The 18,762-nt window shown below is 40.0% G+C and overlaps 1 protein-coding gene across 8 annotated transcripts in view; it reads left to right on the top strand.

The window, feature by feature from the left end:
- CAST (calpastatin) overlaps nucleotides 1-18,762 on the top strand; it is an 81,549-nt gene that overhangs the window by 54,679 nt on the left and 8,108 nt on the right. For all 8 annotated transcript variants that reach the window (XM_032214356.1, XM_032214355.1, XM_032214354.1 and 5 more), the window contains 12 exons: nucleotides 2,110-2,211; nucleotides 2,833-2,916; nucleotides 7,581-7,628; nucleotides 9,104-9,208; nucleotides 9,860-9,961; nucleotides 10,332-10,433; nucleotides 12,420-12,521; nucleotides 12,945-13,028; nucleotides 14,855-14,902; nucleotides 15,182-15,265; nucleotides 17,137-17,241; nucleotides 17,746-17,847. In XM_032214356.1, the coding sequence (XP_032070247.1) occupies nucleotides 2,110-2,211; nucleotides 2,833-2,916; nucleotides 7,581-7,628; nucleotides 9,104-9,208; nucleotides 9,860-9,961; nucleotides 10,332-10,433; nucleotides 12,420-12,521; nucleotides 12,945-13,028; nucleotides 14,855-14,902; nucleotides 15,182-15,265; nucleotides 17,137-17,241; nucleotides 17,746-17,847 (1,068 nt within the window). The remainder of the gene's footprint in view (nucleotides 1-2,109; nucleotides 2,212-2,832; nucleotides 2,917-7,580; nucleotides 7,629-9,103; nucleotides 9,209-9,859; nucleotides 9,962-10,331; nucleotides 10,434-12,419; nucleotides 12,522-12,944; nucleotides 13,029-14,854; nucleotides 14,903-15,181; nucleotides 15,266-17,136; nucleotides 17,242-17,745; nucleotides 17,848-18,762) is intronic.

Below are 18,762 nucleotides of genomic sequence, written 5' to 3'. Positions count from 1 at the left end.
ATTATGACCAAGGATTTTGGAAGGCTGCTACAGAAGTTAGGTAACAAAAACTTTCTGAGCTTTCTTTTTCAATCCTTATTATTCCTATTGTTCAAATTGTATAGTGAGAATTTGTATTGAATCATATTAATTGAACTAGATTTAAACTTCATTCTTTGAATGAGCCTTTCTAACTGAAGAAAATATTTTCATCTTTGCTGCTTTTCTGACTCAGCATTTTCCAAAATTCTTTTAAAATGAAGATCTTATTGTGTTTTATCTTAGCCTTCCACCAGAAGGCCTTTAATGAGAAAATGTCAGTAATCCACAGCTTATTATGAACCTTTGAAAAGTTTGAGATAAATAGCTGATATTTAAAGGCGGTTGAGTTCTTATTTGAAAATACAGATAATGAACAAATAAAATATATTTCCTTTAGTTGCTGCAAGATTTCAAACACATCTATGCTTGAATTTCAGATGTGAAATCAGGATGTGATTTCATTGTCTGCCAAAAGGATCAGTTGTTTCCACTTTGGCTATTGTGTTTTATTAGGCATGACTTCTATAATTCCTTTCTACGTGTATTACATGTTGTATATAATTATAATATAATTATTCCAAATTTGTATTGGTGTACATTATCACAAACAATTTATAAAAACATATTAGGATGACATTAATCACTATCTACTGTATTTTTCGGAGTATAAGATGTACCTTCCCCCCCCCAAAAAACAGGGTGAAAATCTGGGTTCATCTTAAACACTGAATACAGCATTTTTGGCCTCCCAAAACCCTGCCCTGCGCATCCCAGTTTTGCAAAAATGGATGTGCAGAGGGTTTGGGAGGCCTGCAAAGTGCTCTTGGGGACTGGGGACGGCAAAAATGAGTGAAAATGGGTCCGTTTTTCACAAAAATGGGGCTGTTTTTTGCTCGTTGTTGTCCTCCCCAGCCCCCAGGAGCATGCTCCTAAACTCTCTGAATGTCCTGTTTTTTTGCTCATTTTTGCCCTCTCCAGCCCCCAGGAGAACTTTGCAGACCTCTCAAACTCTCTGCATGCCAAGTTTTTCACAAAAAACCAGGATGTGCACTGGGTTTGGGTGGCCTGCAGAGTGCTATCGAGGACCGGGGAGGGCAAAAATCTTTTCTAAAAAAATTATTCTTCAAAATCTTGGTGCATCTTGTACTCCTATGCGTCTTATAGTTTGAAAAATACTAAGCATAGCACTTATGCTGGAGAGAACATGTTTGACACTTTATCTAGAAAATTACTCAATTTATGGATTTTCCTCCTTTTTTATTGAATTAAACTGGGATTAATTTTCCTGAGACTTCTCATAATTGTCTCTTATATAGACCACTCTACTTTCCTGAGCTCAGAATATTATGCCACAACTACATCTTCAACCAAGTTTAAAAATTGATTTATTATTATTATGGTTGATGAACCTGCATTAGTATCGATTACTTGAAATTCAGAATTAAATATAAAAAGACAGACTATTGCCCTGTCATGGAAAATTTACCATCCTGCATTCAAATGTTTTAGCTATCAGGTCTAGATTAGCCCTTCATGGTATTGGACCTGAGTACTTGAGAGACCGCCTGCTGCCAATTACCTCCCAAAGACACGTTAGATCACACCTGGTCGGCCTCCTCCGGGTTCCGTCCACCAGCCAATGTCACCTGGCTACTACCCGGGGGAGGGCCTTCTCTGTGGCAGCTCTGGCCCTTTGGAACAAACTCCCCATGGAGATTCGGACCCTCACCTCTCTCCAGGCCTTCTGGAAAGCTGTCAAAACCTGGCTGTGCCGGCAGGCCTGGGGTTGATGAGTTCCCCTCCCCTCTCGACTTGTATGGTTGTATGATTCTTGCTTATTTTAATTACGTGTATTGTGTTTTATGTTCCCCTTTTCCCCCTTTGAGTTGTTCGCCGCCCTGAGTCCCTCCCGGAGAAGGGCGGCATATAAATAAACTAAATCTTAATCTTAATTATGCTATAAAACAATGGCTGAAAAATCTGAAGTGTCAATACAGCATTATGTCCAATAATTCCAGGACGTGTGAAGATACAAAGAATTGCCTGTATTGTTTCTTTTAATAATTGCACTTTGGTTTTACAATTTAGGTGACAATTAGTGATAGTGCCCTGGATGCTCTTGTGGATACACTTGGTATGCCAGAACCTGAACCTGAAGAAGATACTAGTTCCATCGTTGAAGTTGAAGAGGTATATCTATGCTACAAACATTTTGGGAAACGAGCCCAAAATAGAGTCATTTTGGTCTAGTGATTAAAACACCAGAGTAGAAAACACAAGATTAAGAGTGCTGGTCCTGTTTTAGTCAAGAAAGCCAAGTAGGTGATATTGGGCCAAGCATTCACTCCCAGCATAACTCAGCTCACAGATTTGTTGCTGTGGGGAAAATGGGAGGAAAAAGAATATTATGTATCACTGCCTTGACTTATTTATAAAGTAATAAAGGCAAGATTTTTTGTAAAAAAATCGAATCAATCAACAAATATACAAATAATCTACCTTGTTGGTAAAAGAGTTGTACTCCTAAATTTAGAGTAAGTACAATTAAATACATCAAGAGGTACTTGGGAATAAAAAGTAGTAAGATTAGGTTGCAACTGCAGGAGACTAAAGTGCTATTTAATTAAATACTCTATGTTGAATAGTCATGAAATACTTATGTGTATATGGATCATCATTCATTGGTATGATTGATTTAGATACTTTTATGATTATTTAGGCACTTTTAAATCCCACTGACTTTAGATTATCTATTTAGATTTCCGAAGAATCATATTTTATATTGATAAATTGTTTTTCCTCCTCCTTTAGCCAAAGGCCGTAGAAAGGAAAGAAAAGAAACCCGGTGAACGTGATGATACAATTCCTCCTGAATACAGATTAAAACCAACCTTGGTAATTAATAATCTCCAGCTTTCAGTTACATGCAATATACAGTATATTATTTTTGTTAGTTTAGCAATTGCACTGGGATATTAAATTATTCAGTTATTTAGTTGATGTCTTACTGCTTTTACTTCAAGGACACTTTTTCTAAATTTTGCTATATTGTGTCCAGGTTAAAAGGGATAATTGCTCTTTCATCTTTCACTGCTTTGATGTGCCATGAAAGGCAAGAATAGGGAAGGATTGTTTGAGCCCTTTGCAACCATCTGATGAAAAGGACACATTATAACGATTCCATCCAGAATCTGGGTAGTGATTGCTGGGAAGGGGATGATGTGGTCTTTTAGCTTTTTCATTGTCTCTTTTAAATATCATGTAGAAGTTGTTTATCTCTATGTGCCTGTTGATGGCTGGTTTTGGAATCTGGAACTATATCATCAAGCTTTCCAATTGTCAAATATTAAATACTGGAAGTCAACAATCGGTGTTAATTTTCTTAGGGATATAGAAATGCAGCACCTTTGGCTGAATGGATAGTATTAACATCTAAATATAATAGAACTAGTATATCTAGAAACAATTATACTAATTACAGTAGGAAGCAATGGTCAGTGTTCCCTCTAAGCTGTGCGCGTGAGCGGCCGCGCAGGTAACAAAGAAACACCGCGCACAAGTTTCAAAGTGCAGCGCAGTGTTTTTTAATGTCTTTAAATGTGACTGGAAATATCCCCCTTCCCTCCTTTCTGAACTCTGATTTCTGATTGGTGAAATCAAGGAAAACTCTGCCCGGAGACCGATGACGCTGCAGAAGGGAGAATTCCCATTGGTTCCCCACGTGTCCACTCAATTCCCTACCCAACTGCGCATGCGCATGTGACACACACACACACACACACACACACACACACACAGATAAAACGCATGGACGTCCTCTCCCCAAATACTTTCCTGAAGCCTTGGGGGGGCAGAAATGGCCTCCCCGCCCTCCTAGATGCCCTCTGGAAGTCAGAGAGAGATCATGTCCGAACTTGCAGGTGGCCCTTTGGGGGCGTTTCTTGCTCTCTGCAGCCTCCGGGGGATTCCCTGAAGCCACGTCCAGCTTCTCCGGGAGGCCGTTGGTGCTTCCGGAGATGGTGGTGGTGAGCCTCGGGGCTCCCAGGCGGCCGATGTGCGCAGGGCGCTTGGCTGGTTCCAGCTGCAAAATGTCAGAAATCTCCCCGTTCTGCCAGGCCGCTGCCAAAGGGAAGGGAGGGTTAGGGCGCTTCTCCCAACAGCCCAGGGCCGGCTCCTCTGCCTTCCTCGGCGGTTGGGAGAGCGCTGCGCCCCTTACAGTCTCCCTGGGGGCCGCCAGGGTTGCTGCGGCTGGAGACGAGCGCTGCTGGGGAGAAGTCAGCGGGAGGGGGCGGAGAAGGGAAACTTCTGCTCGGGACGCCTTTTCCCTCCTCTCCCCCGGATCTCTCCCCGGCAGCGCTCGCCCCGTGCGGCAGCAAAGGGTCCGCGTGTCACGGGGGCTGCCTAGCACCGATCAGCTGAGAGGCTGGCAAAGAAGCGGCTCTCGGAGGAAGAAGGCAGGGATGCTGGCTGGCATTCGCTTCCCTTCCTGTTCGCTGCAGCCCTGGCCCCGCCTACACTGTAGGCTCTCCGGCTTGCGGGGGGGGGAGGGATTGGACTAGATGACCTCCAAGGTCTCTTCCAACTCTGATTCACTTAACAACCATGTTACTAATTTAGAAACTGCCGCGATTCACTTAACAGCCATGTTACTAATTTGAAAACTGCAGCAATTCACTTAACAACCATGTTAATAATTTAAAAACTGCAGTGATTCACTTAACAGCCATGTTACTAATTTAAAAACTAGTGATTCACTTAACAACCGTGTTACTAATTTATAAATTAGTGATTCACTTAACAAGCGTGTTACTAATTTAAAAACTGCAATGATTCACTTAACAACCATGTTTCTACTTTAAAAGTGCAGTGATTCACTTAACAACCACATTACTAATTTAAAAACTGCACCAATTCACTTAACAACCGTGTTAGTAATTTAAGAACTAGTGATTCACTTAATAACCATGTTACTAATTTAAAAACTTCAATGATTCACTTAACAACAGCATTACTAATTTAAAAACTGCAGCAATTCAGTTAACAACCGTGTTACTAATTTAAGAACTAGTGATTCACTTAACAACCGTGTTACTAATTTAAAAACTGCAGCCATTAATTTAACAACCGTGATCCTAATTTAAAAACTGCAGTAATTCACTTAACAACTGCATTACTAATTTAAAAACTGCAGCAATTCACTTAACAACTGTGTTACTAATTTAAGAACTAGTGATTCACTTAATAATCATGTTACTAATTTAAAAACTGCAATGATTCACTTAACAACCGTATTACTAATTTAAAAACAGCAGCGATTCACTTAATAACCACGTTGCTAATGGAAGCGGAAGCGCAACAGCTGCTGTTGGGAAGGGGGGAAGGGGTGGCGCTCCCCTGTTCTCGCCACCGCCACCCCTTCACCCCTCGTAAAGGTGACCGTTGTGCTGCTGCTTCCAGACGGGACGCTGGAGGAGCTGCTGGCGGGCAGGCGAGATCCCCGCCTAAAGACGCCGCCGAGGGCCTGGCAGAATATAACCCGCTGGAAGCGGCAGCGCTCTGGACCGCGGATCCCCATGCGAGCTGCCGGCTAGAGCCGTGCAAGAAACCCGCTTGGGTGGGGAGGGTGGGCAGCCCTTGCCCGTCCTGGCCACCGCCGTCCCCTTGTCCCGGGCGGCTGTCACAGCACCCCCTCTAGCTGGTGTGGGGGTGGCTTCAGGCTGTTCCTGCCCTTCCCCTTTTGGCTGCCACTGCTTTTCTGCAGTGCCCAAGCTGGCCCAGCCCTTCGGACTGCTGATGAGCCATGGGCTGGAGGGCGAGGGCCACGCAAGAAGCCCACTCGGGCAGGGAGGGAGGGAAGCCCCGACTGCAGCTCTGCTCTGCTCAGCGAGAAACGAGGTCATTTCCCTAGTCTGCGCTTGCACCCCAGGCGGCTCCTCGTCTGTTTTCTGGCACCCCAATGCACGGGAAGACCAGCTGGCTGCTGTGCCCGAACCCGGGAGAGCAACTGGCAGGGACGTGCAGTCAGGGGAGGCAGGGGAGGCAGAGCCTCACCATTGTCATCATGAAAAGAAAAGAAAAATGTAAAAGGAAAAAGGCAAGAGCTGAGGTCAGGCTGAGCTAGTTGCTGCCAGAGTCACCGCAGGAGAACAACGTGCACCATCGAGTCTGACTTTAGGTGTTTTATGATCACTCGAGCAGAGTTAAGCAAGGGTTAAAAGCCGAAAAAATCCTGACGTAGGTGAGGCACGTCGTTCTCCTGCTTCCTCCTGTAGAAGACGCTTTTTAGAGGCTTTTTTAAACAGTTAAGCCGAGTCATCCACGGTGACTCTGGCAGCAGCTAGTTCAGCCTGACCTCAGCACTGGGGAAGCAAAACCCAAGCGTCTCTGCAGCTGTTGGGGGTTGGAGGAAGAAATGCTGCTGCTGTTGCTGTGTGTGTGTGTATTGGGGGAGGGGGAAACATGAAAAGAGCCTAGAAGTTCTGCTTTGATCAGGAGAACGATGGGCCTCCCACCAGAGTCTGCCTGGATCTGGGGCCAATTTACCTTCTTTTCTAAATAGGCACAGTTCCCTTACCGGAACCCTCGCTCACTCAAACACACACACACACACACACACACACACACACACACACTCATGCACAAAACCATTTTTCTCCATTCCAATTCAAATCCTATAAATCAATTGCTCTGTGAAACATCTGTGAAAAAAATTCAGGTGCTCAGACATGAAAATATGCCGCTCAAACACTATACTTTTCCAGCCACACTGAAAAAAAATTAGAGGGAACATTGGCAATGGTATATAATGTCTAAAAAGAAAGCTCTGATGCTCTTTTTCCTGCTAATTTTCTTTATGGGGAAATCCAACATTAATTGGAAAAAAGGGGCTGATATGGAAAAATTGGATAAAAGTGATGATACTGACTTTGGCCCAAGTGATAGATGATGAAGATTAATTTTTAACATATTCTCTGCTAAGAACAAATGTCATCTATCAGATAATACTCAGTGGCAATATTTACTGGTACAACATTTGTTAATAACATTGTTTGTACCAGTGGTATATTAAGCATCTGAGACACCTGTGAAATTAGATCAACTAGTTTAATCTTTTATACAACAAAAAATAACATTCAGAATGTTATGAACTCCATTAAGTCTGTGTAGAAAAAGATTGTCTATGACAGAATTTACAGGCTGTCCTTGACTTTTGACCATTCATTTAATGAACTATATAAGTTGGACATGTAACAAAACCTAATTTTTTCAGAGTATAATATTTTCTTGAATTACATAGCTAGTATATGGAATTTGACAACTGGACACATGGCCAAAGCCTAATAATGACACTAGGCTTACTACATCATCCGTAGCTTGATCTGTTTCTTCTCAGTAATCAACTGTGCATCTGAATTATTGTTATGATATACAACTATTAAAGTTCTGGGAAATTGAGAAAATATTTCTATTCCAGTCTGGACTTCTTTTGTATCTTCATTATTTTTATTTTTATTGAATACAAATTGCATTCTTAACAATAGTGTTTTTTTTAATATTAGGATAAAGATGGGAAACCACTGTTGCCAACACCCGAAGAGAAACCAAAGGTTATTTAACAATTTTTAAAATATTTATTTACTATTACTTCTATTGAAAAAGAACAAATTGAGTAAAAAAAATTATCAGTTCTTTTTTCAAAACATATTGAGAATACATTCAATATTTACTTTGGAGGAAGTTTAGTATAATACAAAGGGAAGTTCTTAATAAAGATTTTTCTTTTCTTTTTTTATTATTTTTTTCCTTTCTATTTTTGCAATAGCAAATACAATACTAAGTTAGACCAAAACAAAGGACTGTTTGGTCCAGAGCTGTAAGTCATAGGTTTCAATTCTGTACATGCAGGAAATTGAAGAAAGAAGACAGGAAATCAAAAGTGTTCTTTCATTGTTGATTCCCAGCAACTGACACTTTAGGTGTGGAATTTTTTCTGCTAGTAATAGAAGAAATCCAAATGAATAGCCTTATTCTTATATCAATTTGTCTTCATACATTGGTTACCTTTAGCACATTTGATGGCAATGATTTATATAATCACATGTAATTGAAGAAATTATTTCCTTTCATCATTCACAAATCTCCTCATATCTTACTTCAACAAATAAGACCAGAGTCTAATACTGTGGAGGGCTGAGAAAAACTTTTTATTACTGATTTTTTTCTACATATGGATGATTTTATAAGCCTCTATTATCCCCCACCAGTGGTTCACATTCTTTCTTTAAAAACTCAAAATATACTTTCCTTCTGCATGTCTTACCTTAATTTTCTGTCTCTTACAGTACAAGTAAAATAACATTTTACCAATGCCTATTGCTTTAAAAGTTTCAGATCTTCTTTTGATTTACAGTATACTGTAACAGAGGCATGTTTTGCATTATGAATAAAATCTCATAAGAGTTGAATCAATGTCTTGGAAAAATTATTATTGTTTTAGAAATCTTTCTTTGTGTTAGGTGTATAATATAATATGCTATTGGTATCAGTTTGCATTAAAGCAGACTAAAGGGAAACTGCAAGATTCCCTTTTTTGCAACCATATTATTAATACAGTGTTGTTCCTCCAGGAGAGGGGAGTTCAGATCCCTCTCTTTTGAACAGAAATGCATACATATTTCCAAATATCCACCCCACAGAAATCATGTTCTTACCTCTGCTGAAGAATACCAACTTGATAAATGGTACTTGATAAGTGTTTGTACTATAAGAGCCGTCTGTGGTGGCACAGTGGTTAGAAAGCAGTATTGCAGGCTAACTCTGCCCACTGCCAGGAGTTTGAACCTGACCAGCTCAAGGTTGACTCAGCCTTCCATACTTCTGAGGTTGGTAAATGAAGGACCAGATTGTTGAAGGCAGAGTCAGCAGTTTTCTGGCTCTGCAAACTGCTTAGAGAGTGCTGTAAAGCACTATGAAGTAGTATATGCAAGTATTTGTAAATCTAAGTGCTATTGCTATTGTTGCTGTCATTTTTGTCTATTTTTAATTGATTACTCTGTATCTATTTTCCCTTTTTGTTTTACAGCCAATTACTGAGACTGAACTCATTGATGAATTTTCAAAAGACTTTGTCTGTCCTGCTTCCTCCACAGAAAAATCAAAACCAGCTGAACTTGCTGACAAATCTAAGGTTTGTCCAAAATGCTACAGTTAAATCCAAAATACTATATTGAATTAGATTACTTTTTCTGCTGATTCTGCCCCAATATGGTGAAAATGGCATGTTCTACTCCTGCCAGCTAAGAAGTGTTGCCGGTGGAGCCCAGAAAGAGAGATTTTTGAAACATCATTCCCCCTTTGTTTGGCCTGTCCCTGCTGCCTTTTGTAAACTTGATGTTCATGGATTTGACACTGCTCCTGATGATGTGGTTAGATTATGCCTGGATGCCATGTTTTATTATTTTTATTTATTTTTAAAAAAATATTGTCTATTCATGTATTTTATATCATGCCATGTAAAAGTAAGATGAGCAGCAATATAAATCCAACAAACAAAGTCGTCAGCTAGGAAGCTCTTTTGAGAAATATGAGAGTAGTATTTTTCAATGCATCAGTAGAATTTCAGATTGAGAAAGATTGCATTGGATAGAAGTAGATGAAAAATTGTGTAAATTCATCCATAGTATACCTTCATCTTATATTCTGCTCTTCTATAACTCATCATTTGTTAAGGTTTAGGTAGTATGCTGAGAAATAGAGATTTAGGCAGAACTCCTTTTAATGGTGCTCAAACAGTCATACCTTTTAATGATTAAAATTCATTCATCATTTCCCCCCTAAGAAACCTGTGGCAGATGAGCCCTCCAAAACTCCCAAAGAAAAAGTAGCTGCATCTCCTATAGCTCTTCCTGTGCAACCTTTGGCTCCATCAAAAGTTTCACCAGTGAGTAACTTCTTAGAGACCACAAAAATGAAGTCACATTTAATGGGGAATAGCTGTGTGTGTGTGTGTGGGTGTGTGTGAGAGAGAGAGAGGGGGGGGAGGGAGAAAGTCTTTGTATGTGTGGATATATGGGTATGTATATATTATCTAAAAACTGAACAAAAAGTTTTATTTGATTCTAGTATCTCGTGACAGATTTATTTGTTGAATATAATATAAAGATGAAATGTTCAGATGTTTTCTAAATCAAATATTTTAATTGTGCTAAGATTGACTGAAATTTCATTATATCTGCCTGTTAAACACACAAAGCCTCCTGATCTATGTATGCAAAAGTAAATCCTGTAATTAGTATCTGTTTGTGTCTTAGAAGCCCGAGTCAACTAAGCCCCAGAACACATCTGCAGAAGAAGCTGTCTCAGCTTCAACTGTGCCTTCTGTGAAATCTTCAGCTCCTACAGTCACTTCTCCAGTGAGTAACCAGTTACATAAATTAATATAAAATTAATACAAAATATACCAAGTTGCACTTGATCAAGTCCAATAATTGATTTTATGGCAAAGCCATAGTAGCCAGTAGCTAGACTCTGCCCACTATCAGGAGTTTGATCCTAACCAACTCAAGAATGACTCAGCCTTCCATCCTTCCAAGGTCAGTAAAATGAGGATCCTGATTTTTGGGGGCAATATGCTGACATTGTAAACTGCTCAGAGAGTGCCCTAAAGCAGGGGTTCCCAATCCCCAGTCCATGGCTCAGTACCAAGTAGAGTACGAGTGTGCAAACCTGCATTTGTACAAGCGGCACACATGTGCAAAATTATTCCCTCTCCTTTCGCTGTCGCACTACCAGCACCAGAAAGTTTGGGGGACTGCTGCTGTAAAGCAGTTTAGAGCAGTATCTAAGTACTATTGTTATTGCTATTGCTATCTTTAATATCCTTATAAAAACTTTCAGTATAGACCACCCAGAAGTAGCAATTCACACATCTTAACAGGGACGTGCAGTCACTAGAGGCAAGGGAGGCGGAGCCTCACCAGTCTCCTCAGGAAAAAGAAAGAAATTTAAATATATTTTTTTAAATAATTAAAGCCAAGATAGTTGCTACCAAATTCCAGGTCACAGTGGCTTGGTGTCTGCTTAGTGTTAACCAAAGCAGGAGGCGAGAGAACTTGGGGCCTCTTTTCCATAAGGAATTTTTCGCCTTCTAAAAGTTAAGAAAGAGTTAAAAGGCAAAGAAGTTCAGATGGAAAAGAGGCACTAATTCTCCCGCCTCCTGATTTGGAAGCAGCCAATCGTGGCTTCTTGAGCACGCTTACGTTGGGCGGGGCGTGCTTCAGAGGAGAGAGGAGTGGGCGAGAAGGAGGAGGCTGCCTCTTTGCTGCAGACCTGGGCGCTTGGCGGCTCCCACGATGCAAAGTAAGTGCCCCACCATCCCCGATGCTGCCGCCCGCTGCCCCGGCCTGCTTCTCCAGGCTCCGCCGCTGGAAGTCCCGGATCGCCTCTGGGGGAAGGCTGGGTGAGAAGCAGAGCGAAGCTTCTCTGCGGCCTCCCGGCGCTGCCCAGAGGCTCTTGCAGGAGCACGTGTCAGCGGCCGGTGGCCTGGAGCAGCTCTGGCTGTGAGACAAGGGAGCACTTAAAGCAGCCGCTGCCGCCGCCGCCACCACCCCTCCTTTGCCTGGCGGGGCGGTGGTGGCGGCAGCGGCAGCGGCAACTTTAAGTGCTCCCTTGTCTCACAGCCGGAGCCGCTCCAGGCCGCCGGCCGCTAACACATGCTCCTGCAAGAGCCTCTGGGCAGCGCCGGGAGGCCGCAGAGAAGCTTCGCTCCGTTTTTCACTCAGCCTTCCCCCAGAGGCGATCCGGGACTTCCAGCGGCGGAGCTTGGAGAAGCAGCAGACGCAGGCCGGGACATCGGGCGGGCAGCGGGGCACTTTGCATCATGGGAGCCACCAAGCGCCTTTGCTGCAGACCCGGGCGCTTGGTTGCTCCCGCGATGCAAATCCCCCCCCCCGCCGAGGCCGACCGCTGCCCTGCTGAGCCTCACCAGGTATCAACCTCAGTGCACGTCACTGCATCTTAAAGTTATGAAAGTTGAGAAATGCTGATATAAATAATTTGGGAGCTGAGATAATCTGGATGTTTTCTCTTTTTTTAATATTATGGATTGTTAGATTGAAGCTTTTTCAGGGGGTGACTAAGTCCAATTTAACTTAAGCTTTTGGCAAACGAAAGTCTTTAATGTAATTAATCTAGGAGAAAATTCCATATAAATTTTGTCTATACCTACTACTATTTTTTTTACTTAGTCTAACCTATTCTACATTACAGTACTATCATAATAGTAACACGTTTTCTTGACTGTTATTTTATGTTAAATTTGAGATCAATAATATTATATTTCTCATTTTTCAATCAGTTTTTAAAAATACCTCTTAATTGATTTTGCTTGTTATTTATAGAGCACACAAGCAACTAATGAAGCACTAGAAGCCTTATCTGGAAGCCTAGGAAAAAATGAACCTGCTCCAGAAGAAAAAAAACCTGCGGTGGATAAAGTTAAAGTAATAAAATATCTAATTTGCTGAATAAATATGGAAGGGGCCTTTCTTATTTTCTGAAAGTACCAACATAGTTTGCTATGAAGTCTAGTTTTTCTATAATTGCTAGCATTTACTATAATTTTCAATTTTTTGAAAGTATTTCTCCAATGATATCCTAAAATAGTATTTTGAAAGCGGCATGAAAGAAGACAAGCATGGGTGTTGCTGTGGATTTAAGGAATATATTTTAAAATGGCCACTTGTTGAATTCTTCTTCTCATGCTCTTCATGTGTGGTAGGGAATTGGCTGAAAGAATCTCTGTGATAGTCAACAATAGATTTAGTTATTGTTTTATAATACAAAGCAATGGGGCAATTCTAATGAATTATTCTGAAGCTGTCTTCTTGTTGAAAGTTTCTGTTTCTCGTATTCTTCTTGTTCAGGAAAAATCAAAAAAAGAGAAACATGAGAAACTTGGGGAAAAGGAAGAGACCATCCCTCCGGATTACAGATTAACTGAAGTAAAGGTAATAGAGTTTCTTTTTCTTGTATGCTTCACTTTTGTTGTTGCTAAAAATGTAGTTTTTATGTTTTTAATAAACTTTCTGCAGAATTGTGGCATAAATCTCAATATATCAAATGATGAATTTTGGATTTGTGTATTTGTCTACTCTAAACATAATGTATAGAATATATTGATGGCTGTGTAGAGTTCAGTTAAATATACAAATTATTCTGAACCATTTTCTTCATGTTTTTCTTCTCATATGGCAGTATATTTGCTAGGTCTGTGATGGCAAGATCCCAAACCAATTTTATTTAATTTGTTAGTTCTGTTCAAATACGTGTCCTGAAATTGGGGAAGTCTGCAGGAGTGGGGGTCAAAAAAAAAGAGAAAAAATAGTAGCCATGACAATATGAGGGTAGTGTTACCATTTTGGGGATGTATATTATGAGGCTTCAATTTAGTGGTTGCTCTCTTTTGAGTTTTTTGAGCACCTCCAAAACCCTGTCTGATGCCTTTTGGGGATCTTATTTGCAATATTTATGTACTGCACACTTAATACTGTAAGTATCACAGCTCTGAGATATTATTATATACCCTGTATTACAAAATTAACAGATTAAATTCCTAAAAGCTTCCAGTTTTATCTCACAAATGATGTGGCTTCAGAGGTTTGCTTGCAGATGTAATGTAGGAATGCATAAATGTAGGAATGCATCAACTTGAGACTTATCCTAGAAGTGGGCACTGCCAGTGTTTGTTTAATGGCCCTTCAATCTCTCTCCCGACCCCCCAATCTCTGGAGTTGCTTAGTTTAGGCATTGGCAAGGGAGTTTATAATTTAATGAAAATTATGGATCTGGATTATGGGTCTAGTATTGGGCGCCTACTATGACAAAAGAAATAATTAACTAATTGGGGCTAGAGCAGAAAGTTTGTTACATTGAAAGAGTAAATAGAAAAAGCTACTGTGTCTTGTCTTTTCCATTTAAAAAGGCAGCTCACAGGATCCTTTTTATGTCATCATAAATTAATAAACATTAAAACTAAATAAAATATTTCTATAGTTCCAAAAGCAAAATTCGTTGACAAAAAATTCACTCATTGGAACTTGTAACAGCAAAATGCAGTTAAGAATGTTCCTCCTGCAATTATTCCTACTTTTTATGTTGAATTTTAGTTTGAGGAGTGCTGGAAGCTATATTGTTCACCTTAATCTAGACCAGGGGTAGTCAACCTTTTTATACCTACTGCCCACTTTTGTATCTCTGTTAGTAGTATAATTTTCTAACCACCCACTGGTTCCACAGTAATGGTGATTTATAAAGTACGGAGTAACTACTTTATAAAATTTATAAAGCAGAGTTACACCAAACCCCTACCACCCACCATGAAAGCTGGAACGCCCACTAGTGGGAGGTAGGGACCAGGTTGCCTATCATTGATCTAGACAATAGCATTTTAAATTGCATGTGGATCCTTGACAGCCTTGTACAATATATCAAGATCCTGAATTAGTATGAATGATGTAACTTGATTAAATGTTGACTCTTCTCAAAATTTCTGAGTCGGTGGAAAGATATATCTTGCAGTCATTAAATCTTCCAGCTCATCTTTCAGCAAGGGCAACATCATCTTTTTCACAAACATATTTGAGGAAGGAGCAGAAGCTAATTAAAATATGCAGTTAATAAAAGCAGTTGCAGTATTTGTTATGGTCACTCTGGAAATATATATACTTGATTCTATGAGATGGTTGATGTCCTAAATTTAGGACAGAATTATGTATAATATTTGACTAACTGCCATAGTGCAGTAATTGCTAGATTCCCTTTTTTCCCTCCACAGGATAAAGATGGGAAGCCACTTTTGCCAAAACCTGAAGAAAAGCCTCAGGTGGGTGCACAGATTGGTCAGGAACCTTACACACACACACACACACACACACACACACACACACACACACACACACACACGCTTCTAGTTTATAAATAAATAAATGGAAAGCTTTTGTTATGGCTTAATGTCTTCTAATTGGACACTTACTTAATTGACTATTAATTCTTTCATAATTAAGAGTTCTAAATTGAGAGTTCTGTATTGAGTCACCCTATGAAGGAGAAAATACATTTAGACATGTATTAAAACATTTTTAATAATTTGTTCTGATTTTAGCCCCTGAGTGAAAGTGAACTGCTTGATGCTTTGTCTGAAGGGTTTTCTTGTTCTGCACCAGCATCAACAACAGAAACACCATTGGTAAGGATTGGTTGAGTCTGAGAGAGACTTTTGACACTCAGATGAAATTGCATACATACTCTATATATATTAAAAAAAAATCTATTAACTGTAGTAGAACTGTATACTTTATACCAGTGATGGCTAACCTTTTCCGGACCGAGTGCTCAAAATGCACCCGATCCCCCTCCCCCCCAAAATGCAATGTGCACACTGCCCCCCTGCATGCCCCACACCCTCTCACATGGGGCCCCTGTGCATGTACGCATGGCCCCATGCATGCACCCATGCATGTGTGCATGGCCCCTCCACACGTGCCCTGTCCTCCGCGCATGTGTGGCAGAGACCCGATGACCAGCTGGCTGGTGGGAGGCGCACACATGCACAGCAGAGCTGAACTGGGGCCATGGCTCACATGCCCACAGAGAGGGCGCTGCGTGCCACCTGTGGCGCCCATGCCATAGGTTCGCCATCACAGCTTTATACTGTTGAATTGGATTAAGTGTTATTTCAAGTATAGAAGCACCTAGATCTGTACAATAACGTATTTATAGGGTCATTTTTACATCCCTTTAATAAATTTTGATACACATTTTGCATTGTTTTTCATAGTTGATATATCGCAAGTTCATCTTTTAACTGACATTTTCAGAACATTTCTGGATAAGCCAGAATTTTTTTTAACACAAGGGACTTTTATAGAAGGCAGTCAACATCGAGAGTTTTCATTTTATTAGCAGGCTAGGAAAGATTGAATTTCGGCTGATGGCAGGTTTCCCTTCCAAAATCTGATTTGAAAGAAAAAGGAACATACATGATTTTCAGAGATCAGTTTAAAAATGCTATTTATTTAACTGAAAGTTATTTGAGAGCTCAACATGATGATTCTAGAAAAGAAAGAGGAAAAATTACAGACTCTGGTAAATGCTATGTAATCTAGTTTCTTTGACTTTCAATTTAGGATTAGCAGTTACAGCAGAATCCAGATGTGAAGATTTCATATACATTAATGTGTTCACGTGACACTTTTATAGATATATTTGCATTTATCCAGAAATCTTGCCGAAAAAGGGGCAAAAATATATCAAGGAACATTATAGTAATTTCTGATTGGGATGTCTTGCCTTTGTAAGATGAATGAACCTCCTATTACGTAGACACACAAAACATCTTTCAAAACAGAGTCACTTGTCCATCTACCTCTTCCAACTTACAGCAGCAGTGGGGAAAAAAGGGAGATGAGATGAACAAAGCAAGCAGCTGCACTGGGAAGCGAAAACAAGAGAGGAACAATATGAGTAGAGAGGAGGAAGCAAAATAAATGAGAGAATCCCTATTGAAGCTTTATAAAAAGGATTTTAGAATCACCATTGAGCAGCAAGCAGGAGCTTAGCCCATCCCAAGTTCTTTAGGTGACCTAATTTTCAAAGGTATTTGTGTCTCAGTCATTGCTGCCATTTGAGAAGTGTAGAGCAAATGCTCTATTGCTTTCCTAATACATTTTAGCTTTTTTTTTTCAATTATAGAAGACAGGAAATGCCCTACTTCTTTGCATTGCTTCTACCTCTTCAACCATGTGCATCAAGAGTTCTGATTAGCTGAAGCTAAGAGTGTGGCACTCCTTTTCAACAGTGCATGCTCTCTTTAAATGTCATCTCACCCTCCCCTTTCAGCAATAGTTACTGGGCGAAAAACCTGTTGCATTTTCTGTAAATTCTTTCATTTTAGAAAAGCATTTAGGACAGAGAACTGTTTCTGACCTGTCCCTTAATGTCTCCTAAATGCTTTTTAGGAGGCATTAAGGGACAGATCAGAAACAGTTCTCAGTCTTAACTTCTTTTTGTCTCACTTTTACATGTACTGATGAATCGTTTCCTTTCCTTTCCTTGCAGAAATCTACAGGTCCTAGCAAGCCTGCTGTTCCTGCAGAAGAGGTGATTTCTGCTGCTGCTGCTTCTGCTGTGCATTCTTCTGTTCCAAAAGAAGCCGTCCTCCCAGTAAGCAGAGCAATACTCCCTGATAACTGTTCTTATGGCCAAAATGTCAGACATTAGCAACTTTCAGCAACCTATCAATAGGTTGACATTGCAATTCAGCTTCATTAGCCTCATTTGATGTTTTAGGAGTGTTGTTGATTGTAGTTCAAGTCCAGGATCTTGAAGTTTGGAAGAAACTGTAAATTATTTAAAGATATATGCACCTAGTCATTTGCTTTTTAAATACATATTGTTACTTGTTGGAGCAATCTAGTAGTGTTCTTGAGTTCCACTGGAAGCATTGTTTGAGTTAAATTTGATCTACAACTATTAAAAAAACTGTTTTAGAAGTGTTGAAAGCTGAGTTCCCTTGTTTTTAGTCAGAGGTGCAGAAATAAAATGATGACTGTAGTTTTCCCTGCAGCCTTTCAAAGCTGTTTCACTGGGCTCTACATAATCTCTTCCCCTCCAGAAGTTTGTGATTGTGTGTACATATGTGTTTTTTGTTTTTCTTAAATCTGTCAGGGTAGGAAAGATCTTGACGATGCTGCAGACCTTCTTGCTGACACACTGGGACAAAGAGAGCCTGACCCAGATGAAAACAAACCATTTTTGGATAAAGTAAAGGTGAGAAAAGAACATACCCTTCTCCCCAAATTGTGAATTACTACTGTACTTGTTTTCCAGAGTTTCAAAGAAAACTTGCTGTCCTGAACTAAGTAGTTGGCAGAAGTACAGATGGACTAAGCCAGGAAAGTTTGCTGGAGAAGTAGAGAGAAGAGATGTTTTCTGTGTCAGCTCTGTAAAGTCACTGTTTGTTTCACTGCCCATTTTATTGCTTATTCCTGCTAGGGAACTCTTTTGCTTCCTTTGTTTGCCTTTTTAACTACTGAAAATAAAATAAAAATTTAATTTTATCTCTATAGTCTTTGTTTATATGAAATATATTTAGATTGCAAAATTATACCTGTGCAAGAAAAAATTTACTTAAAAACTACAGATTTGCTAATGTATAAGAGCCTCGGGACTGCAGTGGTTAGAGTGCAGTACTGCAGGCTACTTCTGCTGCCTTCTGCCGGCAAAATTGTCAGTTTAAATCCCACCAGGATCAAGGCTGACTAAGCCTTCTATCCTTCCAAGGTAGATAAAATGAGGACGTAGGGTTGTTGGGGGAAATATGCTAACTCTGTAAACCGCTTAGAAAGAGCTGTAAAAAGCACTGTAAAGCGGTATATAAGTCGAAGTGCTATTACTAATGCTATAATCTGTGTTAATTTTTATAAAAGACTTTGTTCCAAAGAACTGAAAATTCAGAGGCTTGACTTAAAATATTTTAAAATGTCTTAAAATGTTCTAGTATTTCTTGAACTAATTTACCAAATATGTTGCTTTGCATTTAGATGGCATTGTAAAACATATCATATACTTGAAACTGCAATGTTTTGTCGCATTTTTTGTAATGTTTATGTGACATCAGTTTTTAAACATTTTCATTCTTCTGAAAAGATTATGTGTACTGCTGAGATATGGACAAGACTGTCA

Source organism: Thamnophis elegans, chromosome 3 (assembly GCF_009769535.1).
Source record: "Thamnophis elegans isolate rThaEle1 chromosome 3, rThaEle1.pri, whole genome shotgun sequence".
Taxonomy (NCBI): Eukaryota; Metazoa; Chordata; class Lepidosauria; order Squamata; family Colubridae; genus Thamnophis; species Thamnophis elegans.
The sequence above is the reverse complement of the archived record's forward strand: the minus strand, read 5'-3'. Positions and strand labels throughout refer to the sequence as shown.